The sequence below is a fragment of the Geotrypetes seraphini genome, chromosome 6 (assembly GCF_902459505.1).
Source record: "Geotrypetes seraphini chromosome 6, aGeoSer1.1, whole genome shotgun sequence".
Classification (NCBI taxonomy): domain Eukaryota; kingdom Metazoa; phylum Chordata; class Amphibia; order Gymnophiona; family Dermophiidae; genus Geotrypetes; species Geotrypetes seraphini.
This window is the reverse complement of record NC_047089.1, coordinates 94,907,763-94,935,445: the sequence shown is the minus strand read 5'-3', so window position 1 is coordinate 94,935,445 and position 27,683 is coordinate 94,907,763. Positions and strand designations below refer to the sequence as shown.

At 41.2% G+C, this 27,683-nt stretch overlaps 1 protein-coding gene across 7 annotated transcripts in view; it reads left to right on the top strand.

The window, feature by feature from the left end:
• Nucleotides 1-24,434, top strand: part of DACH1 (dachshund family transcription factor 1) — a 1,064,146-nt gene extending 1,039,712 nt beyond the window's left edge. For all 7 annotated transcript variants that reach the window (XM_033948397.1, XM_033948400.1, XM_033948395.1 and 4 more), the window contains one exon: nt 21,537-24,434. In XM_033948397.1, the coding sequence (XP_033804288.1) occupies nt 21,537-21,574 (38 nt within the window). In that variant the 3' untranslated portion in view covers nt 21,575-24,434. The remainder of the gene's footprint in view (nt 1-21,536) is intronic.
• The last annotated feature ends 3,249 nt before the right edge of the window (nt 24,435-27,683 follow it).

Below are 27,683 nucleotides of genomic sequence, written 5' to 3'. Positions count from 1 at the left end.
TTACGCTGTCGGAGACGGACCCAGTGACGTCAGGGGTCCGTCTCTGTAATTGCCTGTCAGCGCCACCGACCAGGAAGAGGAAACCGCCGCTGTACACCCGGGACCAGCAACGGGACACCCCTCAGCTCTCCTCCAGCCCGGTAAACTGCTCCCAGTGTGGCTACAGCAGCGGGTGCTTTCACGCTGTCGGAGACGGACCCAGTGACGTCAGGGGTCCGTCTCTGTAATTGCCTGTCAGCGCCACCAACCAGGAAGAGGAAACCGCCGCTGTACACCCGGGACCAGCAACGGGACACCCCTCAGCTCTCCTCCAGCCCGGTAAACTGCTCCCCCAGCTTTATGTTTCTTGCTAAAAAGCTACCCTTTGTTTCTGACTCCAATCAGCTCAATCTTGAAAGCAAAGAAAGTACATGAAAAAATATATAGATTGCATACTTAACTTCATTTGCAAAAGTTTAAAAACAGAATGGCTTCTACTTCATTGCAAATGGAGGTGTGCAGCTGCACAATGCTGACCTCATTGTGAGATCATCAAGGTGCACCTACAATGTAGAATTAAATTATGCCACAATTAAAATATGTGCTAGGGTTTGAACCTATGACCTCTGAAACATGGGAACAGGGCTTTTACCCATTGAGCCACAGCAGCTTCCACTAATGGCTTTCTTCCTCATATCTGATATGATAGCTTAGGGATCTGCTAAGCTATGATCTTTGTTAGGTATTTTCACCTTTGCATGGCTAGGATCACTAAGCTCTCATGGTAAGAACCCCTTGACTGAAAGGAAGCAGCTGTGTCTCATCAGGTAAAAGCCCTGTGCTCATCTTCCAGAGCTCTTGGATTCAAATCCCAGCACATGGGAAGGACCTGAGGCATTTGAGTTAATCATTGACTTCCTAGGGTGGTGCCTAGCGAAGTCCCTGAAAAGCCAATTAGGGACTTCCTTAGGCTCCTTCCTCAGGAAGTCCCAGATTGGCTCACATGCCTCAGACACCTCCCAAAGGAGGAGCCTGAGGCATCTGAGCCAATCATGGCCTCAGGCCCCTCCCTGTGTCACATAATACAACAGGGAGGGGCCTAAGGCCCAGAGTCATCGGCAAAGATCGGAGGAGCAGGAGGTATTTTTAATACCTCCTACTCCCAATGTCAAGGTATGGGGCACAGGGGCAGGGAGTGGACCCTCCGGTGGTAGGAGGGAGTGGACATCCCTCCTGCCTTTTTCTTCGGGAGGAAAGGGGAGTTCTTTCTGGGCAGGAGGGAGTGGGCATCCCTCCTGCCATTTTTTTTTGGGGGGGGTCTTTTTTGTCAGGGGGTGTATGATTGTTGGGGTCATTGGGGAAGGGCCATTGGCAGCAGTATGGGATTTTTTTCATTTTTTTGTATGGGCAGATATTTTGCTTATATAATACATGCAAAATATCTATGCCATTGAAAAAAACAGGAAAAAAAACCCCAGGCAGACCTGTTGGTTACACAGTTATCGACAAGTCTACAGCAATTGGGTTTTGGTGGAGGGCAGTTGGCAGTGGTGGGGGATTTTTTGAATATTTTTTTTATGGATAGATATTTTGCTTGTGAAATGCACGCAAAATATATGTGCCATTGAAAAAAAAAAAAAGAAAAAACAAACAAGCAGTAGGGTTTTAGGATCAGTAAAACCCGATGCTAAATAGCCAAGCATTGTAAGTGAATCAATAGCTTGGCTATTTTGCATGGGGTTTTACTAATTTGCATGGCTTGATCGGAAAATAAGCGATCGAGGGGAAAAACATGCGGTCGGCCGTTTAGTGAATCGAGTCAGTTAGCAGTGGTTGTTTTAGCAATGATTGCTGACTTTAGTGAATCTAGCCCTAAGTGTCAAAGCATTTAGTGCTCCAAGCAACGGTAGAAATCTCTACTGAAACTTCGTAAAAAAAAAAAAAAGGGGAGGAGGTTAGATTTCTTATGCAACAAAAAAGACTATGGGGCTCATAATCGAAAGAGAAAAACGTCCAAAAACCGACCTAAGTTGGCATTTAGACAAACATTTCTCAAAAACATCCAAGCGCCGAAAATAAAAACGGGTTTTGGACGTATTTCTAAACGACCTAGGCCTTCATAGTGCCGCTCAACGTCCAAAGCTAAACGGGGCGTTTCGGGAGGCGTGTCGAGGGCGGGAGTTGGGTGGGATGTGGGATGGCTCAGACTTAGTCGTACAGCATGTATAACCGAAAGTTATACAGCCCAGGATTGACGGAACTTGGACGTTGTGACTTAGACCATGTAAAACCTGGTCTAAGTCACAAAAACCCACCCAAACTCCCCAGATAAGCACTGCAAACACATAACATAGACCCCCACACACTACCCCAGTGATCACCAACCCTCCCCCCATAAAAAATTTATTCAGAACTTTAAATTTCAGCCTCCTAGCTGCCTGGCATAGGAAAGCCTAGTTGTCCAGCTCAGAGGCAGCTTAAATCATCTTGAGGGTGGGTTAGGGACCTATAGAGAGGAAGACCCATGCCCATAAGCCCCTTGTAATTACTGCATTGATACTTAAACATGTGCATTATCCTATACACCTCAAAACCCTTTTGTATTGGCATATAAGTGGCTCCTGCAGCCCTAAGGGCTATTGGGGTGGTAGATAAGTGGGTCTAGGGGATTCTGGAGATGGTTTGGGGGGCTCACCGTCACCTATAAGGGAGCTGTAGTGAGGAGAAGCCATGGCACCCTTTTTGTGAAGTTCACAGCAAAGCCCTGTAAGGTACCCCACTATTTAGGTGGCATGTCTGGGTGTGCAGTCCATCACTTTGCAGATCCCTCCCACGTCCAACAGGGTTTGTTCTAGGCATTTTGGACTTGGACGGAAAGTTGGACAGAAATGTGGTATAAAGATGGACGATTTAGTGGCTTGGACGATCAGATCGGCAGGACGTATAATTAGACGATTTTCGAAAGTAAAAAAAAGTTGGACATATCTTTTGAAAATGTGTCTTAGGCTCTTTTTAACTTTGGATGACTTGCGAGATGGATGTACACGGACTTAGATGTCCCTTTTGATTATGCCCCTCCACGTTATTTGGATGAAATAAAACATTATCCCCCCCTTTTATCAAGCTGTGCAGCTGAGCAGTGTGAGCTAAATGCTGAGCTTCCCATTCTATTTATATGGGTGGCTCAGTATTTAGCTTGCACTGCTTGGCATTGCAGCTTGATAAAAAGAAGGGGGGTATAAAAGGTAATTTATGTGTATGTATGTTAACACGTAACGTGTTAATGATTATAATAACCCTCAAATGCCTAAAAATACATATCCCCTTATAAAATTAATATTGTGTATTGAATTAACAATTAATTTGCACTAACAACATGTGCCTTCCCAAGAGGAGAACATTAAAAGTTAGATAATTTTTTCTGGCTTTTTGATATCAAGCACTCTGCCTGATTTATTTAAAAAATATAATTTTTGATATTGTAATTTTATATTGCTAGGTTAAATGTTAGTTTACTTATGTTAAGGAGCTTATTTGTGTTCTTGTTCTAGGGATTTCTTTTTTACCTCCACTTCAAAGGGGGAGGCAAGCTATTAAATACAGTCTTTGAAGTCCCATCTCTTCTATTGTACTAGTTCTCTTCCTGCTTACCCCAACTCTTGTCCAATCCATCTTCAAGGCTTCCTAGATAGACCCATTCATCAGTTATCTCAGTTGAATTAGACAGAAGTGTTTGCTGTTGATTATAAATTTGGTTATATTTGTTATAAGGTATTGTTGGGCTTTGCACCTAATTATCTTGTGGATTTGTTCATATTTGTAAATTCAAAGCACTCTCACATGCTGTATTTACCTTTTCTTCAGTCAAAGGTTGTCAGTTTAAAAAATATCATCTTCTTTTGTTTTAAGCTGCAATATGGGATAAAGATTTGAATTTTCTAATAGCAACGACTTGCTCATATCAGCATTTAGGAGACAACTGAAAATGTATTTGTTTACAAGATTTTTAGGATATTAATGTATTACATTTAATTGTATATGTGCAATTTTTTATTCTATTTTGTAAACCGCATAGAATTTAAAGATATTGTGGTGTATAGAAATAAATTTTTAGTTTTATGTTTAATAATCTTTTCAAGAAAGTGTTTTTCTTGGTTAAATAGCTAATGTAAACCACTGAGATCCTTTGTTGGGAATAGAAGTACAGCAAGTTTACCTCTCCTTTACAAAGGTACACTAGCATTTTTAGCTAGTGGCGGTAACAGCTCGACACTCATAGTAATTCTATGACCAAAAGAGCTGCTACTGTGGCAGCCACTGCTTAAAATGCTAATGGGGGTTAATAAATAATAATATCTGTTCATATTTTTTAAAGATCTTTTAACACTATTAGTACAAATATTGATACGTTCCTATCTAGTTTATTGTAATGTATTATATTCTGGATTTTCTGTTAACTTATGAAAAAGGCTACAGCTTCTGCAAAACACTGTAGCCAGGATAGTTTTAGTTTTAAAGGGGAGTGTGTGGCACAGTGATTAGAGGTACAGCCTTAGTACCCTGAGGTTGTGGGTTCAAATCCCATGCTTCTCCTTGTGACCCTGGGCAAGTCACTTAATCCCCCATTGCCCCAGGTACGATAGATAGAGTGTGAGCCTGGCAGGACAGATAGGGAAAAATGCTTTAGTACCTGAATAAAACCAAATATGTTAATGTTATCCCTTTATTAATACAACTTCTCTAGCTGTCAATTCAACCCTGAATCATATTTAAGTTAGCCTGAATGGTTCATAACATTTTGCTTGGACAATCTTCATATTTAACTCATTCTGTAGGAGTGCTGACATTTGATATACTTACCCCCCTCTTCTACGAAACTGCAATAGCAGTTTTTAGCACAGTAAACCTCAGTGAATGGCCCGCACTGCTCCCAACTCTCATAGAGTTCTTATGAGCGTCGGGAGCAGAGCGGGCCATTCAGCGTGGCTCTCTGTACTACAAACTGCTAACGCAGTTTAATAGAAGGGGGTAACTGTTCAGTGGATTAATGCTTATTAATTTTTTTATTTTTTTTTTTACTAGTTTACATACCTCCGAAAATTGAACAGCAGTCCTTTTATTTCTCTTTTTATAGACAACTTGAGATGTATTTTGTTTCATAAATATTTAGTTCAGAAACATTTAAGGTGGCAATTCTATAAATTGGTACCAAGGTTTAGGCACCCAACTGCTATGTGCTTAGTGCCATTTCTACAACAGCATCTGGGCACAAATATTCCATTATAGAATACAAGTATAATTTGGCACAGGTGTACCTAAAGTTAGATACCAGTAGTTATCCCAAGTCAATGGATGTCATAACTGTTAACACCTAAGTATGTCCTGAAATGTTCCAATCATGCACATAAGTGCTATTATTATATAAGTTATGTGCTTAATTGGTGCCTATTTTAGGTGACAATTTATAGAATTACCCTTTATATATGTTTTTTTGTTATCATAATTTTTCAGATTTCTCGCCTGAGGATTACACTTTCAGCACTGGATGGACTCAATTCTTATGCAAAACTTCTTTTAATATAGATTTAAAACAAAGAAAATAAACTTAGGGCCTCTTCTATCAAACTGCGAGTTCAGGAGCAGGGCAGGACATTCAGTGCAGCTCTCTGCACTAAAAACTGCTAGCGCAGTTTGATAGAAGAGGCCCTTAATTTGATACTTGTACAGGATTGTGGCTCTTGCCAGTGTCCACCTTTTACCAGTGTATTTATTTATTTATTTTAGGTATATATATACTGCCTATCAAGGATATCTAGGCAGTTTACAATCAGATACTCAAGCATTTTCCCTTCAGCACAAACAGCCTGCTCCCATAAATATGGGGGAAGAACAATACTAGCACTGTAACTTTTATACTGTCCACTTTGGACTTTTTCTGGGAAAAAGTAGACTATAAAAATCCAAGATTAAGTTATATATATACTGAGGCCCTGATTCTGTATAGGACGCCCAGGAGAGGTGTCCTATACAGAATCGGTCCTACACTAAACCCCGATTCTGTAACCGGCGTCCATGGTACAGACGCCGGTTAGAGAATCGGGTTAAATTAGACACGGTCGCTACACTTATCGCTGCAAGGGATCTCTCCCTGCTGCAATAAGTATAGCGGCCGCCTGTCCCATCGCCGGCAGGAGGACGCCAACTCCTCCTGTCGGAACCCTGAACCCCCCTCCGCCCCAAACTGGTAATCGCCGACAGGAGGATGCCCAACTCCTCCTGTCGGAACCCCGAACCCCAGAACCCCCCTCCCCCCCAAACTGGTAATCGCCGACAGGAGGATGCTCAACTCCTCCTGTCGGAACCCCGAACCCCGTACCCCCCTCCCCCCCAAACTCGTAATTGCCGACAGGAGGATGCCCAACTCCTCCTGCCGGAAAGCCCGACGAACCCCCGCCCCAACTAATCTCCCTCCCCCAACTAACCTTTAAATGTTGGTCGGCTGGACGGGTCTTGCTGTCGTCCAGCCGACAGGCCCGCCACCTGGGCTAATCAGGCCTTAGGATTAGTGGGGATGGACGGACCCGCTATGCCTAAGGCCTGATTGGTCCAGGCTTCTAGAGCCTGGGCCAATCAGGCCTTAGATTTAGCGGGGATGGGCCGGGAAGGGGCGGACCCGTCTCATTTCCACGAGGCGGGCCTGTCGGCTGGATGGCAGCAAGACCCGTCCAGCCGACCAACATTTAAAGGTTAGTTGGGGCGGGGAGTCGTCGGGCTTTCTGGCAGGAGGAGTTGGGCATCCTCCTGTCGGCGATTACGAGTTTAGGGGGGTTCGGGGTTCGGGGTTCCGACAGGAGGAGTTGGGCATCCTCCTGTCGGCGATTACCAGTTTGGGGGGAAGGGGGGGAGTTTGGGGTTCGGGGTTCCGACAAGAGGAGTTGGGCATCCTCCTGCCGAAAAGCCCGACGATCCCCCGCCCCAACTAATCTCCCTCCCCCAACTAACCTTTAAATGTTGGTCGGCTGGACGGGTCTTGCTGTCGTCCAGCCGACAGGCCCGCCACCTGGGCTAATCAGGCCTTAGGATTAGTGGGGATGGACGGACCCGCTATGCCTAAGGCCTGATTGGTCCAGGCTTCTAGAGCCTGGGCCAATCAGGCCTTAGATTTAGCGGGGATGGGCCGGGAAGGGGCGGACCCGTCTCATTTCCACGAGGCGGGCCTGTCGGCTGGATGGCAGCAAGACCCGTCCAGCCAACCAACATTTAAAGGTTAGTTGGGGCGGGGAGTCGTCGGGCTTTCTGGCAGGAGGAGTTGGGCATCCTCCTGTCGGCGATTACGAGTTAGGGGGGAGGGGGGTTCGGGGTTCCGACAGGAGGAGTTGGGCATCCTCCTGTCGGCGATTACCAGTTTGGGGGGAAGGGGGGGAGTTTGGGGTTCGGGGTTCCGACAAGAGGAGTTGGGCATCCTCCTGCCGGTGATGGGACAGGCGGCCGCGGCCGCTATACTTATTGCAGCAGGGAGATCCCTTGCCACGATCAGTATAGCGGCCGCGTCTACTTACAATGTAGACCAGCATTTTGCTGGCCTACATTTTAAGAGTCTCTTCCTCTACTAGGGAAATGCGTAGGGCCGCCTAAGGCCTTTAGGCGAGCTTAGGCGTCTTGCGGGCCTCCCTAGGCTCCCGGAGGCGCCTTCAATATAGGCGGCCTGCCTGGGGAGCATTTTTTTTAAAAACGTGCATCCCGATTGGCTGATTAGACAGCTGTAGGACGCCTACAGCTGCCTAAAATCGGGACGCACTTTGTAGAATCAGGGCCGGAGACACTGGCACCCCACAAAAAAGATTATTACCCTAAGCAATAGAAATACAAATAAATAAAAGTGAGTAACATTGGGACTCGTATCTCTGCCATTTCCTCACATACTTTTCTTTTTGTCAACATTTTACTGTTCTTGTTCAATCAATCATTCTTTCCAGACTAGACCATTGTAATTCCATCTATCTAAGTCTAACTAAGAAAAATCTTCAAAGACTTCAGCGGATCCAGAATACTGCGGCTAGTTTAATCTTTGCAAAAAGCTAATTTGATCATGTTTCCCAGCTTCTGTCAAAACTTCACTGGCTTCCGGTGATTTCTAAGATTCACTTTAAATGTATATGCCTAATTTTCAAGATCCTACATGGCATTCTTCGTCCCCTAATCCCACTATCCTGGAAATCTTTCAGACCTGACACTACCAGATCCGCCCACATACTCAAACTATCTTTCCCCTCGTTAAAAGGTGTCATGTATGCAGGTAAATTAGGGAAATCCCTTTTCTTCAAATTTACTGAGCTTTGTAATAACCTCCCTGCCCCGCTGCGGAACCTAGGCTCATTCCAATTATTCTAAAAGCATCTGAAAACCTGGCTTTTCTCCAAAACGTAAAGCTATCAATTTAAAATGTAAAGCTAGCTATCCTCTTCATAATCTCTAATTTCTTATTATGTTCTTCCCTCATTTATTGAATTACCTGTAAACCGTGTCGAGCTCTATCTTTATGGAGATGATGCGGTATACAAACTTAAGGTTTAGTTTAGTTTAGTTAATCTTTATTAAATGATTCAAAGATTCCTTTGAATTGGCAAAAATTGGCCACAGCTTTATTTAATATTCTCTTCCATATTAACTTCCTAACTTTCTTGCAATACAACAAATATCAAACATTTACAACAGTTTTGCAGATCTGTCTCCAGGAACTATCTGATATCGAAATTAGCTCCGTTATACCCCAAACCTTTCCTCTTCTAACCTTCGATGACTTACGGTGTCGTCAAGCTACCCCAATTTGTGGCAGTGCCACCTACGAAGATATATTAAAATTTACCAACCATTTATCTACAACTTCAGTCCACCTTCTGATAACAGCTTTTAGAAAGCCCTCATCCGCAATCAGCTGTGACCAGCCCACAATCCCCAATTCTCACCCTTAATGCTCCTCAAACTCCTGCAACCATCCTATAAACTTCCCCCAAATTCTAATTGGGATGGGAAGGAGGGAAGCGCTGAACTCTCCTTCCCTTCACTTTGTCACTTTCCCACAGAATCTTTTTTGCCCGCCAATTTCTCTCTTTTGCCCTGCTCTTTCCCATACTCTTCCTAGTTCCTTTTTCCACCAATCCTCCTGCTTCGAACCACCACCTACCCCTAACCCCATGCCTGTTGCCATCCAGTTCTTTTCCTTTTTCTTACTTCTTCTCCTCTCCCCCCAATTATTTACTATTCCTTGGCTTCACCTCACCCAATCTTATTAGCCACCCAGTTGATGCTGGGTGGCCCTTTATATAGAAAAAATATAAAAATAATAAAGACATAAAAACATAATAATAGATTGTAAAATAAACATATACATAGAAACATAGAAGAAGATGCACTCAAACTAGGTCAGTGAATACTCTTTCACTTTATTTTTCTAAAACATTTTCTCAAAGATAGCAAAATCCATGTCTAGTCAGGTCTAAAGTTTGCATAATGTTCCCAGTAAAAATAATTTTCAGTTCCTCACAAAGAACAATCCAGTTGAGATCATTACCTTTCCAGGAATTCAACATCACCTAAAGAATGTAAAATCATCAATCTTCAATCCAAGCAGCCCTTCTTAATCTATTATGTATGCCTGGAAAGGCTAATATGAAACATATTAACTGTTTTTCAAATACAGAGAAGATTGCATGGGCAAACATCATAATATTGCAGTTAAAAAAAATTCTGCAGTAACCATTTATATTCAGTCTTAGAACAGATGAAAAAGTTCATCTCAATCATCTACAAAATGTACAATTTCTACACATATAGGGCTCCTTTTACAAAGCTGGAAAAGAGGTTTCTACCACAAGCCAGTGAGGTAAATGCTCTGATGCTCATAGGAGTTCTATGAGCATTAGAGCATTTACCCCGGCAGCCCGCAATAGAAACCTCTATTGCAGCTTTGTAAAAGCCAGTGATAGTGACTACAACAGGTAACGATTTTTTGTATATATCTGAGACTGCACTATTTTATTTTAGCAATCATCAACTTATTGTCAGTAAAACACTTTAGACTTCTACTATGTACCAGTGCTTCTTCAAAATATTTTTGATAACATTAGCAGTAAAGGAAAATTGAACGTTACAAATCATATCTGAATTCTCTTTTTGGGGGGTACTTTCAAAAGAATAGATCTCTCTAAACCTGGCTCTACAGAAGGGTTACATCACACATCTATTTGGATATCTTTTACCCAAATATCTTGTTTTCATGTCAGCCACTTGTTGTTTGTGCTTTCCCTGTGTCATATGTAATCTTCTTCATCTAAGTAACTGACTGGTTGGAGAGTTATCTTTCAGACTTTTGATGCAGTAACTCTGATAACACAGGTCAACATATCATTTTCATCAGAGTTAATGTTGGATGGGTTTTATAGTAAGTTTCATGCTGATTTCAAATCTGTGTTTAGTTTTTCACTAGCACGTCACATTTTTGTGATGAGGCTCATTATATATAATTATAAATGTTAATTATAAACATTAACGTATATCATGCATTTATAGGATAAACGTATAAGGAGGGTTAACAATAGTTGTCTTTGTTTTTTTATGCTACAGACATTATTTACAGTGATTAATATCAGTCTTTATCATGGCAAGACATTGTACTAATCATCCAGATAGTTTCTTTTATGTCTGTGGTTCATTCACGATGAAAGCACAACATCGCCCAATTACTTTAGATCTGAAGAAGGTATACAAATTATACTTTGGCTGTCCACTGGGTGACCAGGATAAGTCTTGGGCTCCACATTTCATCTGTACCAGTTGTTCCAATGGTCTTCGTGACTGGCTCAATCAACAAAAGGCAGCAATGTTATTTGCAATCCCAATGATATGGAGGGAACTGCGAGACCATATTACCTGCGATTCCAATGGATTCCATACAATCCAACAAAATAGTATGATCTACTAGATCAAAAGCGCTGCTCAGATCTAGCTGCAGAATTAATGCATTTGAACCTTGACTGAATAATGAATGCAAATAATCAGAGAGGCCATGATTGTTTCGGTACTAAATCCTGACCGAAAACCAGATTGATTCTCATGCAAAATGCTAAATTTTTCAAAGTATGTTACTAATTCAACATTTATCAAACCTTCCTGTATCTTAGTAGCCAGAGGAATACTGGCAATAGGTCTAAAATTAGATGCAATGCTGGATGATTCTTTAGTGGTTTTTTAAATTGGTGTAATCACAATTTGACCCTGTTCCTCGGGAAACTTCCCTATGGATAATAAGAATTAATCCACATCAACAATTTGGCCTTAAAGTTGATTGAGACAACTTTCATAACATTTGGAGGACAGTTGTCAAGTCTACAGTATGAGTTACCATACTTATTGTAGAACTTACCTTTAGGTTTGCCAGTCAATAGATGTAAAATTATTCCTACTCAGATCTACTCTAGGTGCATCTGCCCCTTGGAGGATGGGAAAACACCAATGATGATTAATAGGATCAACTAACATAAGCCTCAGTTTTTGAATTTTGGTATTAAAAAAATCAGCCAAACTATCAGCAGATAAAATAGATTCTTCGACAGCAACAGTACATGCCTTTAAATCATAAAGATCATTGACTAATTTAAAAAAGCTACTACTATTGGATGATACATTGCTAATTTTTGGGGTGTAAAAATTTAAGTGGGGATGGGCGGACCCGCTATGCCTAAGGCCTGATTGGTCCAGGCTTCTAGAGCCTGGACCAATCGGGCATTAGGCTTCGGCGGGATGTGCCGGGAAGGGGCGGACCCGCCTCATTTCAACGAGGCTTGCCTGCCGGCTGGACGTGCAAGACCCATCTCGCCGGAAGAACAGGTTTGGTGGAGTGGAGGTTTGGGGGTTGTTAGCGCCGGGGGGAGGTGCGTCTTCGGGCAGGAGGGATTGGACACCCTCCTGCCACTGATCGATATTGTCGGGGGGGGAGATCGGTAGTGTCGGGGGGGGGCGGTCGATAGTGTCGGGGGGGGTGCGTCTTCGGGCAGGAGGGTTTGGGCACCCTCCTGCCAGCGATCGGTCAGAGGGCCACGGCCCGCTATACTTATAGCGGCAGAGAGATCCCTTGCCGCGATAAGTGTAGCGGGCCGTGTCTAATCTAACCCGATTCTCTAACCCGCGTCTATAACATGGACGCCGGTTTACAGAATCGGGGTTTAGTTTAGGCAGATTCTGAATAGGACGCCTCTCCCGGGCGTCCTATACAGAATCAGGGCCTAGGTGTCTTGCGGGCCTCGCCTTCAATATAGGCGGCCTGCCTGGGGAGCATTTTTTTTAAAAAACGTGCATCCCGATTGGCTGATTAGACAGCTGTAGGACGCCTACAGCTGCCTAAAATCGGGACGCACTTTTGGAGAATCAGGGCCAAAATTCCTAGGTTAGAAGTAATCTCTAAAAATAATGGCCAAACCTCCACCCCTTCCCCAAGATCTCGCTAACGATAAAATTTTAAAACCGGAGGGGGGGGGAGACATTCTTGAATGATAATGTCGCTATCTGAGAGCAACCATGTTTCAGTAAGTAAAACTAAATCAGGGTTAGTATCCTTCAGCCAGATATGTTGGAGTCAGATGAAGAAGGGCTTTGGTTGGACTTTTTTCTGCGTTTTCTATGAATCAGATTGTGAAGGAATGTACCTATGTAGCTCAACATGTTTTAGATTTAATATTTATTGGTTTAGACATTAATTGGTGGTTATTGGAACTTGCAAATGTACAAAAGGTGGCTTGGTCAGACTATTTTTGATTGATTTTTGCTTGAATATGGGATATCTGGTAACACCAGATAAGACTGACCAGTATGTTTCTTTTTCTAGACCAGATTTTGACTTGGAGGATTTGAAAGAGCACTGGAAACAGGTGCTTAGTTACAGAATGATATTGCTTTGGAGCAAGATGTAGCTTGCTGGTTCTCTTTGTTACAAACTAATTTCCTACAAACTAAAACCCTACAAACTAAAAATTAGATGAGGTAACCCTACAATGAGTAATTAGACTTTTTCACAAGAATGATGCTCATCCATGGTTTAATGAATGTTTATGGATAGTGAGAAGGAAACTAAAGAGAGCAGAGAGGAGATGGAGGTATACTCTGCTATCCCAGTCTATGAGGCTCTAGGATATATACCCCAGACCCCAGAGAACAATAGTCCATTTGCCATTTGTAACATAAATACTGGAACAGCCTGGTAAGGGGCGGAGCGTTAACAAGATGTAATAAGCTTTTTTTCCTACTTACTGGATGGTAAAATGAAAATCCAAAGTCCGGGTGTTTCTAGATGAAACCGCTTTACTAACAGACCCGATGGATGCCTTTGTGGAGCGCAGCTCTGGAACGCAGCGATCAGAGATATCCACGGCTGGAGAGAGCGCGCAAATTGAGGCACGAGATCCCTCCTTCGAGGGTATCACACTATCCTCTGATGAGCATAGTCTGCCCAGCTGACCTGGTGCGACGGGAGAGTCCCTTTTGGATGTGCCGGCCCGGGAATCCTTCTTGCTGGTCCCATGGAGCGGGAGGACCGACTCTGGAAGGGGGCAAGAGGAGGTATCAACTTCTTCCCAGCTGGTGAAGAGAATACAGCAAACTCAGGAAGATTTTTCCACAACTGAGGCAGTTCTTGGTGCACTGGATGCTGCAGGGAGCTCTCGAGCAGAAACTGTTCCCATACAGAGGCCCAAGGTTTTCATAATGGAATCGATATGGGATGCTATATCCAATATGCAATCTTCTCTAGGGAATCAAATTCAGCAACTTTCCACGCGATGTACTACAGTGCTTTCAGAAAATCTGGAACTTAAGGCCGAGGTAATAGCTTTAGAGAGTAAAGTGACTGATTTGGAGACTAAGATAAAACCTTTGGAAGTACAAGCTCTAACTTGGGCTAAGGACAGTGCTAGTTTGCACTTTAAGCAAGAAATGATGGCAAATTCTATTAGGAGATATAATCTCTGGATTATTAACTTTCCTAAAGTCCATCCTATAACTGCCTTAGCAATGTTTAAAAGGTATTTGAGTGAAAATCTGAAAGTGCCTGAAACCTCATACCCACCTATCTCAAAAATATATTACCTTCCTACGATAGTTAAATCTCACAATCCTAACCAGCAGAATGTTTCTGCTGATAGTTTGGACTTGACTAATTTCCTCGAGAGGTCGGATACTGAGGTCCAGGTTTCAGCTACATTAATTGTACAGTTTGCTATTGACTCTGTTAGGGAATGGATGCTTAAGATGTTTTTCAAATATAAAGATGTTCCTTTTTTGACTAATATTATAAGAATGTATCCTGATGTTTTTCGTTCCAGCCAGAAGAGAAGGAAACAATTTCTCATTTTGAGACCTCAGACAGTTCGCTTAGGGGCAACCTTTGCTCTAAGATACCCCTGCAAGTGCGTATTGGTATATAAAGAAAATTGATACGTTTTCTATGAGCCGCAGCAGCTGTCTAAATTTATTTCAACTAGAGAACAGTCTGTATCCACTATATCGGGGGTCGGCAACCTGCGGCTCCAGAGCCGCATGCGGCTCTTTTCCACCTTTGCTGCGGCTCCGGTAGTGTGTCACGCAGGCATGCAGCTTAAGTCCGGCGTCGCGGCGGGAAATAGCCATGCTGAGCAGTGAGCTCAGCACTACACAGATGAAAGCCTTGCTTGCTGATTGGTCCGGCGGGGCGGGGCCGCCGGACCAATCAGCAAGCAAGGCTTTCATCTGTGTATGTGCTGAGCTCACTGCTCAGCATGGCTATTTCCCCCGCGACGCTGGACTTGTAAGGTGCCTGAAAAAGAAATCATCCTGGCCGGGGTCGGTGTCATGCTCCGGAGATCTACAGCCTTCCTATCTCCCTCTCCCTTCTACCTGCTTCCGGCCACATCCCCTGCTCCGCAGCTCTCTTCGGCAACTCAGCAGCAGCTTCTGACGTCGGGGCCTACCCTCTGCGAGTCCCGCTTGTTTCAACTTCCTTTTTCCACAAAGGCGGGACTCGTAGAGGGAAGGCCTCGATGTCGGCAGCTTGTCTTGATCACTGCTGCTGACGAGTTGCTGAAGAGAGCCGCGGAGCAGGGGGGTGTTGCCAGGTGCAGGTAGAAGGGAGAGGGCCAGATGCAGGACTCGTGGGTGAGGGAGCAGAAGAGAGAGGGGAGGGAAACAAAAGGAAATATTTCATACTGGGCTGGGCCGGAGTGGAGGGAGGGTGGAAAGATTCTAGCTACAGGGTGCAGTAACAAAGGAAAAGGGGGGAAAGCTGAAAATGGAGATAGTGACACAAAGAAGAGAAAGGGTAAGCAGGACCTACTGAATAAGGATAGAGATACAGAGGGGACATGAAGAGGAGGTGAAATAGAGACATAGAAGTAATGCTGAAAAAGTGGGGGGGGGGAGATAAAGACATTGAAAGGGCAAATGGTGAACATGGCGTAAAGATAAGGACAGAGACAAATGAAGATTCTGAAAAAGTGGTGAGATAGGGATATAGGTGAGATGGACACAAAGAAGTGTGATGCTGGAAAATAGGTGGAATGGTAATTCTGACAGACACAGAAGGGAAATGCTGGATCAAGGAGAGATGGGGCTCAGGCTGGATGGAATGAGGAGAAATGCCTTGTTGGCCCGGAACTTCCTCTCCTACGTCAGAATTGACGTCAGGGAGCGGAATGCTGGTCAGCGCAACACTTCTACAGGGAAAGCTTGGGACGGCGGTGGCTTGGGGGCTGTTCCCCGATTGCGGTGGCAGCAAACCGAGTGGCTTGGGGGACGGCACGGAGACAGAAAGAAGGGGGAACAGGGAGACAGAAAGAAAAAGTTGGGGGAGAGAATGAGGTCTGGAGGAGAGGAAACATACAGGAGGCTGAAAGAAAGGAAGAAAGATTGGATGCACAGTCAGAAGAAGAAAGTGCAACCAGAGACTCATGAAATCACCAAATAGCAAAGGTAGGAAAAATGATTTTATTTTCAATTTAGTGATCCTGTATATAGCATTAAGATAAGAAACAATATATGCAGTGTTAGATTTGTTTTATAATGGTTTTGCGGCTCCAAGTTTTTTTTTCTTTTCGAAAACGGGTCCAAGTGGCTCTTTATGTCTTAAAGGTTGCAGACCCCTGCATTATATGAATTTTGCTGTTTTTCAAGATAGCTCAGGAAAAGAATTTGTCCTAAGAGCAGTCAGACCTCCATTCTTTATTTCCTTTTGACTTAAATTCCTATGTCTTATTTCAGTTTTATTTTAGCTGTGTCCCCTATATTGAGGACTAACTATATTTTGTAATAAGGAGATGTCTTCAAACAATTTGGTATATTATAATTTCATTTTACATTGTATTTTTCTTATTTGACTTGTAAGATTGTCAACTGTTAAAATTATAAATAAAGAATTAAAAAAATAAAATAAAATACTGGAACAGCCCGTGGGCCAGAGATAACATTGAGCCTTGACCCAAGGCTCCCACCCTTGCAGCCAAAGACTCTGAGTTCTTTTAACTACGGAGTGAATTTGTAATTTTTCAGGGATATTAACCTGCTGAAGTTTCCCTAAATACTCTTTGGTTTGCTCTTGCTGATTTACGGAAAAGTTTGCTATCTGTAAAAGTGTTGTGATTTTGTCTGTAGTGAAATATGTCTTTTTGGGTACCTATGCACTTTTTTGTCTAATAGGGAATCTCCGGTGTTGCCTCTCCAGATTGTGGGTTACAATAATGGGGTAAATTTTAAAGTACTCTGTCCACATACTGAATCTTTTCTTAGTTAATATTTTTCCTTTATTGTCTTCTGTTATGAGAATAGGAACTCCTAATTATAGAGGTCTTGAACTGAATAATTTCTGGCTATTTTCATACTACTAGGTTTCCTATGATAGCATCCCCCTTTTACTAAACTGCAATAGTGGTTATTAGCCACGCTGAATGATCCGCACAGCTCCTGACCCTCATAGGAACTCTTAGCGTTGGGAGCAGCACAAAGCATTCAGCCCGGCTCCCTGCACTAATGATCGCTATCATGGTTTAGTAAAAAGGGGGGATTGTGCTTATTTGAGTCAAGGCTTTCTTGATTTGTTTTGAATTTCTTATAAAAATAATTGTAAAAAATACTTTGAAAAAAAATCTTGTCAGCAGGGACAGGGCTATGTGGAGTGGGCTATGGGAGTGGGTCAAGGCAGGGTAGGAGCCCTACCAAACTGGTCTGTACAAAGGCCTCGCAATTGCTAAGACCAGCCCTGTGTATATCATCTGTGAAATAAATAGACTAGAATCCAATGATTGGAAAAGTGTTTCAAGTGGATAAAAAAATATGGTGAACAGCATTGGAGCAACCATAGAATCCTGAGGAGTTTCAAATGAAAAGGTATGCATGTTGTAGTACTGATTATTGTAAATAACTTGACAACAACAGACATTTAAGAATGATCTACATCAAAAAAGAGCAGTACCCCCCTATTCCAAGGAGGAAAAGTTTGAGCATTAATTGATGATTCACAAGATCAAATGATGTCAATAAATTTAAGGATAATACCAGAACATATTTTCCTGCCTGTATATAATATATAAACTGCTATGATAATAATCACAGAAAGGCAGTATATCACATCCCATTCTCTTTCTCCCCCACCTTTTGTATTCAGCAAAAATGACTGAAGAAATACTACCTTTCAGTTCTTTAAAAATAACTGGAGGACATGAGATGCCTTTTTCCAAAATTTAGGAGACAGACAAGCTGTATACTGCAGTTGACCAGGATCTTTCAAAAATGATACTGGCATTGGAAGTAATAGAAGCCAAAATTTTAAACAAGGCAGTAGCTGAAATGGGAGTAAAAGATGTCCATATTGATGAATGGGCACTTTGCCCAGCTTTGCAGGAGTCCCAAGCCACAGATGGTTAGATTGATTGAGTAAATACAAATGTAGAAAGAAAGGCCTGGCTCCCTGTGAGTGACGATTAAAAAAAAAAAGCCAAGGTATCAGGGTCAGACTATGAAGAAATAGGAGTACATATAATCAATAGACATTAAAGCATTCCGAAAAGAAATCAAAACTCATCTCTTCAAAAAACACTTCCCATCATCATAACCTCATAAAAGTTTAAGATAATGCTCTCATGACTACCCAAACACCACCACCAGCAACACCCGAATCCGAACAGTATTATCTCTACTCGTCTAAACAACAGAATCCGGACAATATTATCTCTATTCGTCTAAACAACCTATCACTATCTACTATCTACTACCAATTTATCCTGGAAAAGTCCAGAACAACAATTGTAACTTAACGCATTCTTGTTTATATGTACTGCAATGCTACTGGAAATGTCCAGTCTTCTAACTTGTAATCCGCTTAGAACCGCAAGGCACAAGCGGAATAGAAATCACTTATGTAATGTAATGTAATGTAATATAAGTGTGGAGAAGAAATTAAATAAAGATCTTGCTGGATTGGGAGAACAAGTTCTCAAATAGGAATAGTATTCTATTTTGGCTTGGTGGATAGGTTTGAAAGAATCACGCTGATGCTTCTTAAAAATCTGAAGTAAATGTGACAATTGGTCTTTGTGCAATATCAGCAGAAATATTTTAAAAGTCTTAGCCCCTGATGAAACCAAAAGTTACTGAGAGGTGCTTACTCATGAATCACTGACGTGGAACAGGGCATCCAGATTGTCTGCCGCAGAAGATGACCAAAATTTAGCAGTGATCCATACATAGCCCAAGAGGGTTCATAGGTAAGGAAGAGGAATGTGAAATGGAAAACTACAAGCAGTAGTCAATTTATCTTGGTCAAGAGATTTTAAACTGAAGGCCAATGTAGAAGGAGGAACAAATACTTTTTCATGTGAAAGTGAAGAACAAGGAGGACAATTGCTGTATTTTTTTTTAATTTATTTATTCAGTTCAGGAAAGCGATTGTGACAGAATTGGCAAAAAAAAAAACATCAGAGGAAATGCCTAAGGTAAAAATTAGATTGAATGTATGGCCTGTTCTGCTTCTCCAACCCCTCAAAGGTTTCCCTCTGATCGAGCCCCCTCCTACCCCTTTGTTAATACTTTCATTCCCTGGTGGTAAAGTGATCCCCATCAAAATGGCACCCCCTAGCAGTAGCTTCACACATGTTTCCGCGGAGTTATCCTGCTGTACCTGAATGTAACTCACCTTGGTAAAATGTGTGGGCTAAATGCATTATGATAATAATAATACAAAGCATACATCTATCTTCTCCATACAGATCACATCCTGTACCATGGCTCACTATGATTCATGGCTGATAAAAATAACCTGGGAACTGAGAGGTCTTCTTCCATCTCCCCTAGAAACTACGCATATGTGTCAGGGTGGAAGGCAAAAGGCCCTTTCCCTTCCTGAGTGAACACTAGCTACTGGGTACATTTATTCTTAGTGTGCAAGAATTATTTGCTTTATATTTTATGTTTCACATCAAAGGTAGAATACAAACTAAATACTAGATCTCTGTGTGAAAATATACCATCTATACTGGAATATAGGGCTCCTTTTACTAAGGTGCACTAGCATTTTTAGCGCACGCAGGAAATTACCACGTGCAACGCTTCTAGAACTAACACCAGCTCAATGCTGGCATTAAGGTCTAGCACGTGTGGCAATGTAGCACGCGTTAAAGCCCTAACGCGGCTTAGTAAAAGGAGCCCTTAATGGCCCAAAAATGGGGGTTTCTGTTTATATTTGAGTCATTCATCTGTACACCCCCTTTCCCCCTCCCGTGGGCCTGCCTTGAGCTTGGTGATTCAGCAATGAGCCAGGACAGGAGTGACTACTTCTGTGTCCTGTCCCGGCTGGCTCTGCACCACCCCATCTCCCTCCTGCCTCCTGCACCTAAAAGACCTACCTTGTATGCCCTGGGGTCCTGCCCCAGTTCACTACTGGACCACCAGGGTGTGCAAAGTAGGCCTTTTCAGGTATGAAAGGCAAGAAGGAGGTGGGGTGGTGCAGAGCCAGTCGGAACAGGACACGGGCTGGCTCATGCTAGATCACCAGGGCTCAAGGCAGGCCTGGGAGAGGCCTGTAACAAGTTGGGGAAGGGAGGGCTGGTCAACTTTGTTCCCTCTTTTTGGGGGAGAAATTTGCCACACCCTTTTTATCCTGGATTGTACTGATACAGGCGCACACAAAAATTGGTCTCTATTTGCATGAACTGAATAGGGGCACGCAGCCAAGAAAGTGTTTAGATACATGTAAGAAGTGTACAAATCAGCAGAAAGAACACTTTTTAAGCAGGGTTCCTCTTATGTTCTAAGACATAATCTATGTTAACAATTTTCTTTTTTTTTCTAAAAAAAAGAGCAAACATATTTCCTTGTATCTATCACTGCTGGCAGCAGTGGATTGGTCAGTGTTTGGTTCTCATAAAGATTTTAGTCAATGTTCAGCTCTAACAACAGCATTGCTCTCCATCCATACATCAAACTATGCAATACTAAAGATTCTTGGCCTACATGATACCATTTTGTAAAGGCTGCATTTGTTTAGGGTCTGATTCAGTACCTTTGCTTTTGGTGGAGGAGAGGCCTACTGGTTAGAGCAGCTGCCTCAGCACCCTGAGGTTGTGAGTTCAGTTCCCACTGTAGCTCTTTCTGACTCTAGGCAAGTCACTTAACATAACATAACATAATATAATATAACATTGTGTTTATTGACCGCGTAACCAGAAGTTCAACGCAGTTTATAAAAAGTTATAAGATGATTCGTTAAACAGTCAAATATTTAGAAAAAAGATAGGTCTTCAATTGTTTTCTAAAATGGCCATAGGAATGGGTAGTAAGCAACAATATTCGGAATTCGTTGTCATGAAGAGCTGCCTGAGATGCCAAAGTATGATTCAGAAATTTCTTATTCATTGCCCCAAGTATCTGCCTAAAACAATATGTAAACAGCTTTGATTGGGTAAACCACACAGAAAAAGCAGTATGCAAGTCATATCCCCCTTTAAATAGAAGTTTGCTTTAAGCAGATATACTTACATCAGTATATGCAGACTGGATGGAACATTTGGCCTTTATCTGCCATCATGTTTCTATGTTTCAGTTAGTTTGACGTTATTATTTTTCTTTCAAACTATATGATTTCTTACCAATATTAAGCAGTCATTAAACTATCTTTCTCAATAAGTAAATGATCCTGATATTGGCCCACTGGGAATTTCATGGTTATTCTCAAGATTATAGACAAAAAAAGACGAAACTATGATGAGAGTGTCTGTCAGCCTTAAACATATGATGTTACAGCTTATATCTGTGTTCTTTATTATTCTTTTTTTGAGGTGAATGTGCATAAGAGGTGGAGGGGGAAGGGGTACAGTAGGTAGGGGGCCTGTTTTTGCTCTCTGATTAGCTTTTTTGGAAGCTTATTGCTTTCTGTGTTTTTGTCTTGTTCTCTTTTTTGATGATTGTTCAATAAACATATTCAACCAAAAAAAAAAAAAAGCAAATGATCCAATAAATGATTTCATATGTTTTTTCCTTTATTTCAGATGGGCGGCTGTATTTGAAATCTACTGTTATGTACTGAAACATTACCACTGAAGAAAAAGTGAAGGACTTTACAGGGGGTTACTTCTAACTGCAAGTTTTGAGGACACAAAATGGTTTCCAGGCATATCAATATTATCCAAAAATGGAAAACATTCTGCAAGAGAATCTCCTTCCAGTATTTCTTGTGGCTCTGCTCACAGATCCAGATAAAATTAGCAAACACTCAAGTAGTACTCTTCTCAACCAATTACTGCAACTTTGCTGCTGGACTCTTGTACAAAAGAGTTATATATAGGTTTTAATGAGACCTAGCCACCTTTTTTAAGTGGACTCAAACCTCACTTCTTCTGAGGATTCTCTATGTGAGCACATCTGATAGAACTTCCATCGTTGACTACTTAAACTCATGGACTGTTATATCATCCATATCTAAACCAGCAAGATCGCTTAACAGAACATTTAAGATGGTTCAGCAGGATTCCTTAAAACTTATGCTTCTTTTTCAAATTTACTAATTATGGGCTTTTTTCCATCAGAAGGAAAAATAAATTTGAATTTTTTTTCCACAGTTTAATTTTTAAGATATCAACTTGTAGATGCTGAAGTGTTGGAAGATGAAGCATTAAGGTGTATCAAAACAATAAGAAATGCTGAATATAAGGTAATGATTTGTCATTGTCCTCACCATGTTTTCTTTCTGACAAAAAGATAATTCTATAAAAAGTGGCATGGATTTCTGAAAATCAAGACTTTGCTCCTGAAAACCACTTACCACCTGTATATAAACACAAGCCACACAATGGAGATGTTATATGTGAGTAGAGGCTAGAGTTTAGATAACGTTTTGTCACTCTTGTTGATCAGAAGGACGCCTTTCCTGTTTTATCGCATGCAGGCATGTAAATATTTGTCCTGGAGTCACAGTATTAACAAATGAGGTCTTAAATATCTGGTGACAAGTCTAAGGCTTGGATAAGCCACACATATATATATATATATATATATATATACACACAGTATACATATATAGATATATATACAGTATACATATGTGTGTGTGTATATATATATATATAAACTGTATATATATTGTCCTGAAAAGTGCCCAAAAGCAGCACTGCTAGGGATCATTTGTGGCTGTGCAAGTCAAAACACCAGAAATATTTTTATATGTTAATGTCATATTAAGTCAATGTTGCTGAAAATTAAAATAAATAAAAAAAACTTTGATGTATCAGTCCAACACCACATATAGATGAGTGACAAAAGTTGAAGTTTGTTGTCCTCCTCTATCAATCCCCCGCCTTTCTCTGTCTCCATCCCTTTTTCTCTTTCATGTTAAAGTGGGTTCTGTTATTCTCACTGTTTTTATGGATGTATGAGTCTTCACATTTTGCGAAAACAGATGAAAGCAAATGTGACCATAGAGCTTATTTCACTGCAAAGTTATTTTACCTTTATTTTGCAATACTCTAGAGACTGAATTTGTGAATCATAGGGCTCCTTTTTACAAAGGCACACTAGCGGGGTTAACGCACGTGACTTTTCATCACATGCTAACCCCCACGCTGGCCAAAAACTCCCGCCTGCTCAAGAGGAGGCGGAAGCGGCTAGCGCGTCTGGCGGTTTAGCACGCACTATTACGCGCGTTAAACCGCTAGCGTGCCTTTGTAAAAGGAGCCCATAGATACTTAATATGAGGATTTCATTTCTCTGTCAAATTTACATGCATATTAAATATTATTTTATTAAAATATCAGAAACTGAAATGACTAAGAAGCATAATTCAAAAGAGAATTATTGCTTTTAAAATTAGTTCTAATTAGATAATAACTTTGCTGCCTCGAACATTGCATACCATTACTATTTAAGTCTTCCTCATATTTTTCTGCAATTCTATTTTGTACCCACCATCTGACACTTTTAAAAAAAATAAATAAATAAAACTAACTGTAAATACAAATTTACACCATCCTGTGAAAAATATCAAGTGATTTTTCTTCATTGAAGTGGTGAGAGACTCTGTAGTAACACTGGCTCTGAACTGGAACTGTTTCCTACCTTTCACAGCTCTGGAGTTTTTGTCCTTGAACATTTAAGTGAGTCCAAAAATCAGGAGGAGGTTTTGTTTTTTTATTTTCCTCACATGTAATCTTTAAAGGGTTAACAGCAAAATTATTGAGACTTGTAGTGAACTCCTGAATTATTCATTTCTCAAAGAGAATTAAAAGCCTACAACTGAAATGTGTAGTAGCATCTGCCATTGCTCTGCTCCTTGCATAGAGTCACCTGTAAGTAGGTTTAATAGTTTTATAATATATGCTTTGAAGACCACTGGGAATGCCTGAGTATTTGGCTTGGTACATGAAATGAAATGTTAAGCAGGATTAAGGGGAAACCCCCTTAAGCCAGATGCTGAAAGGACTCATACTGAAGCAGTATAAATATCAAAATTTAAAAACTGTTACTTTTTTTGTTCATTTTAGTTCTGCAGATTTTGTCATTCATTTTGCATAGACTACAAAATAAAGTTGTGTCCCTGTTATTGTTCATATGCTTTTGTAATCTTGAAGATATTAATGTTTCAGTCATTATGATAACCACATTTGCGCTCTATGCAAGCCCTTGGAACAGAACATACTCATCTTCATGTAGGACTTATGAAAATTGTCTATTTTTATCTATATATTTAAAGTTTTCTAAAAATGATAAAAAAAATTTTGTTGTACAAAATCTGTACAAAAACTCTGTTTTTACATCATAATGCAAGAATTGGAAATTTTTCTATGGTAGCCTAGATATTGAGCCTGGTTTCAATGTGAGAACCATGTTCTTGTTATTGTATTTAATTTTCTTTTTCTTTTCAACAATCTGCTAATAAAACTGTCTGAAATCTCCTTTCGACTTTATTTATAGTGGCTTCTTATTAGATGATGATTTGTAATTTGTAGGAGCTTAAGTATATTTATTTTCTAATAGAAAGCATCTAGAAACAATACAGGTCAGCTTTTTGGAATAGGAGGTGAACAATGTGGAATGATTTTATTTAACATACAGCTGCTTCTGTCTCTAATATGAATTACTGTGTTGAAGAAACATAAAAGCACACTCTGTGGTTATTGTTTAACCAGCAGATTTTCCATTTTTCCTTTTCTGCTAGCTAAGCAAACTGGCCCATCTACATGATTTATTTATGTACATTTCTCCATTTATGAAGCTGTTATTTCTACTCTTTTTTTTACTGTTATATTTTGATATTCCCATGATTCTTATTTCACAAAGCTTTGTGCTGAATAATGTAAAGTGAGGAAGTTGATAGAACAAAACACATTATTCCCATTACAGCATGGGAAGATTTGTTACTGTATTTCAGTTTGTCTTAGCACTGACAGCATATTTTAAGCAACAAAAAGTCACTCTGAGATGGGCTATGTTTCTATAAAATGCATGGATGCTTTAAATTAATGCTCGAAGACATTGTGTCATTTTCACATTTTTGCATGGACAGGACAAGTAAGATTTTAGCTAAAACTAGACAGTGAAAAGCCAAATAAATACTTTTTTTCCCAGCAAATAGCCATGAAAATATTTTTTAAAAATGAATTTAGTCTATTAATCTGCTAGGACCACTACAAAATCACCTGGGGCCACTAGGGCCCCAGGTGAAGATTTGGATTGAGTTGTCACGGTGCAACTTCCTTAAACAATACCAGTAAAAAACATAGCATAAGAGAAATTGCTAAAGAGATAAATCTTGGCAGAGCGGCGGGGCCATTTTTTCTCACCCCATCATTTGTCTTACCCTGAGAGGACTTGGTACAGTATGCACCCTTAGACAACACAATTCCTGTACTGCAGGTCCTAGACACAAATGTGCTACCTAAGATGGACATAGAATCTGTATTCTCTTTATTACCAAATCACACAGACTGATTTCATCTGGGGTTTCATGTTTTTAAGGGTGCATGATTTCTTATGCATATTTTGAGAAATTCATCTCATTTATTCATTGAAGACTACTATCTTGATGACTTCCGATTAATTTGGAAAGATTATGCCGAGTGTTCCCTTCTATTGCTGGCATTTCAGAATTTAGCAGCTCATTTTGGAATTCTATTAGCACATGAGAGAAAAGATCTGATTTCTTCCCTCATATCCCTAGTTATCAAGCTAGTTATTCAAAGTAATTTCTTTCAAGCTTCCCAGGGATACACTAATTAAACTGAGAACTGTTTTTTTTTCTTTTTGTTTTTCTTTTTGGTGATTCAAGAAGGCAAGATTAAACAAATCCAGTCTCTGATATGCCTCCTTAATTTCACTTCTGTTACATCTGAACTGGGTTTTACAGAAGTGTGATACTTACAATTTTCAGCACCTCCCACAATGCCAGTGGAGTGGAGTGCACCCTTCAGTTTTACCTTCTGCAAGCAAATTGTGCAGAGGTGATTCTGATCTGATCTGCTTACTTTTTCTTATTTTCAGCTTTAAGTTCATTTTTGCTGAGGCTTTGGTGCCCTGACACTATATTTGGGAATTCTCTGCCTGAGAAAGAATGCAGGTTCTGCGGAGCCAGACTGCAGCTCGCAGGGCAAACCTTCAGGTGGACCTGTATAGATAGCCTGCTGTGTGCTACTTAGGGACTCGGGGTCTGTTCCCTGGAAGCCAGTTCACATTCTGAAATTTTCAGTGGCTTGAGTGCAGGCTGTGGATTCCCTGAGTAAGAACCTTTGAGGTATTGGGAACTGGCTGTGTAATTTGCCTCCATGTTGTGCTCTGAGGTTCTATAGGGGTACAGGTCTCAGATGGAGTCAGTCCAACTGTCAGCCCGAAGATTTACTAGTTTGGAGTGTCTTTGGAAGTTTCTGAGGCTGGCAGTCCTTTCCATCTCTTCCAGCTGCAGCAAAAGCTGACAGACAGGCACTTTCACAGAACTATAAGTACAGTCTCATCATTTCCTATGGACAAATCAGGGGGATGGTCAAAAAAACCTCATTTTTGAGGATTTCTGGGGTCAGAATTCAGGTCCCCCACTTCCAAAACCCCTATATCAGCATTTTTTATTTTTCAAAAAAAGTCTCCGTGGGCCATTTTTGGCACGATTTTTCTGGAAGTGGCCATCTTGTATTTTAAACAATCTTTTCTTTCTGAAGCATCTATCTGCCTCAAAACCACTTTATTTTTACAAAAATCAATAGGGATGGACTCCTCAGGGTGTGTTAACACCATTGTATGTGAAATTCGCACCAGATGGACGGCGGAGGAGTGTTCGTGTTCCATGTGCTTGCAGTGTACATAAGGGAGGGGTAGGAGCCTGAAGCTTAAGCCTATTCATGTCCTCCAGGGCAGGGGAACCTCTGTGGGTCTAATAAATGGGTAAAAGTCCTGTCCAGACACAAAGCATATATGCATGGAGTCCGTGGAACCCACAAAAGTGCAGTCAGAGGTTCTACAATGTTCATTTATCTCCCTTGCACAAGGCTTCTCTCCAGAATATGTAAACCTCATGTAGAGAGTATTTTTAATGAGACCAGGACAGATGATGCAACCTCCAAGTGCACCAAAATTAGTTCAGAAAGTGTCTTTGCTTCCTGTGATTACTTCTTAAATAATCAAGCTGGCCCACAGTTCCAGTGACCCTTTGAAGCCTGTACAGGGGCATCAACACCTTCTTTCTTCTACTGGCCACGTCTCTCTCTATACAGCCTAGCATCTTTCTAGCAACAGCCACCACCTTGTCACACTGTTTTTTCACCTTTTGATCTTCAGACACTATCACCCCAAGGTCCCTCTCCCCATCCGTGCATATCAGCCTCTCACCTCCCAATAGATACGGCTCCTTCTGATTTCTAATCCCCAAATGCATTACTCTGCACTTCTTTGTATTGAATTTTAGTTGCCAGATATTAGACCATTCTTCTAACTTTTGCAGATCCTTTTTCTTGTTTTCCACTCCCTCCTCAGTGTCTGCTCTGTTACAAATCTTGGTATCCTCCAAAAGGCAAACTTCCTTCTAACCCTTTGGCAAACATATTGAACATATCAGCATATGCAGTCTCTGCTCACAGAATGTTCTGGATGGGGCGACCCAGCATCCAAGGCAACCTTAAGCAAACTTCCCTTTAAGGGGCAGATGCTTTTCAGTAAGG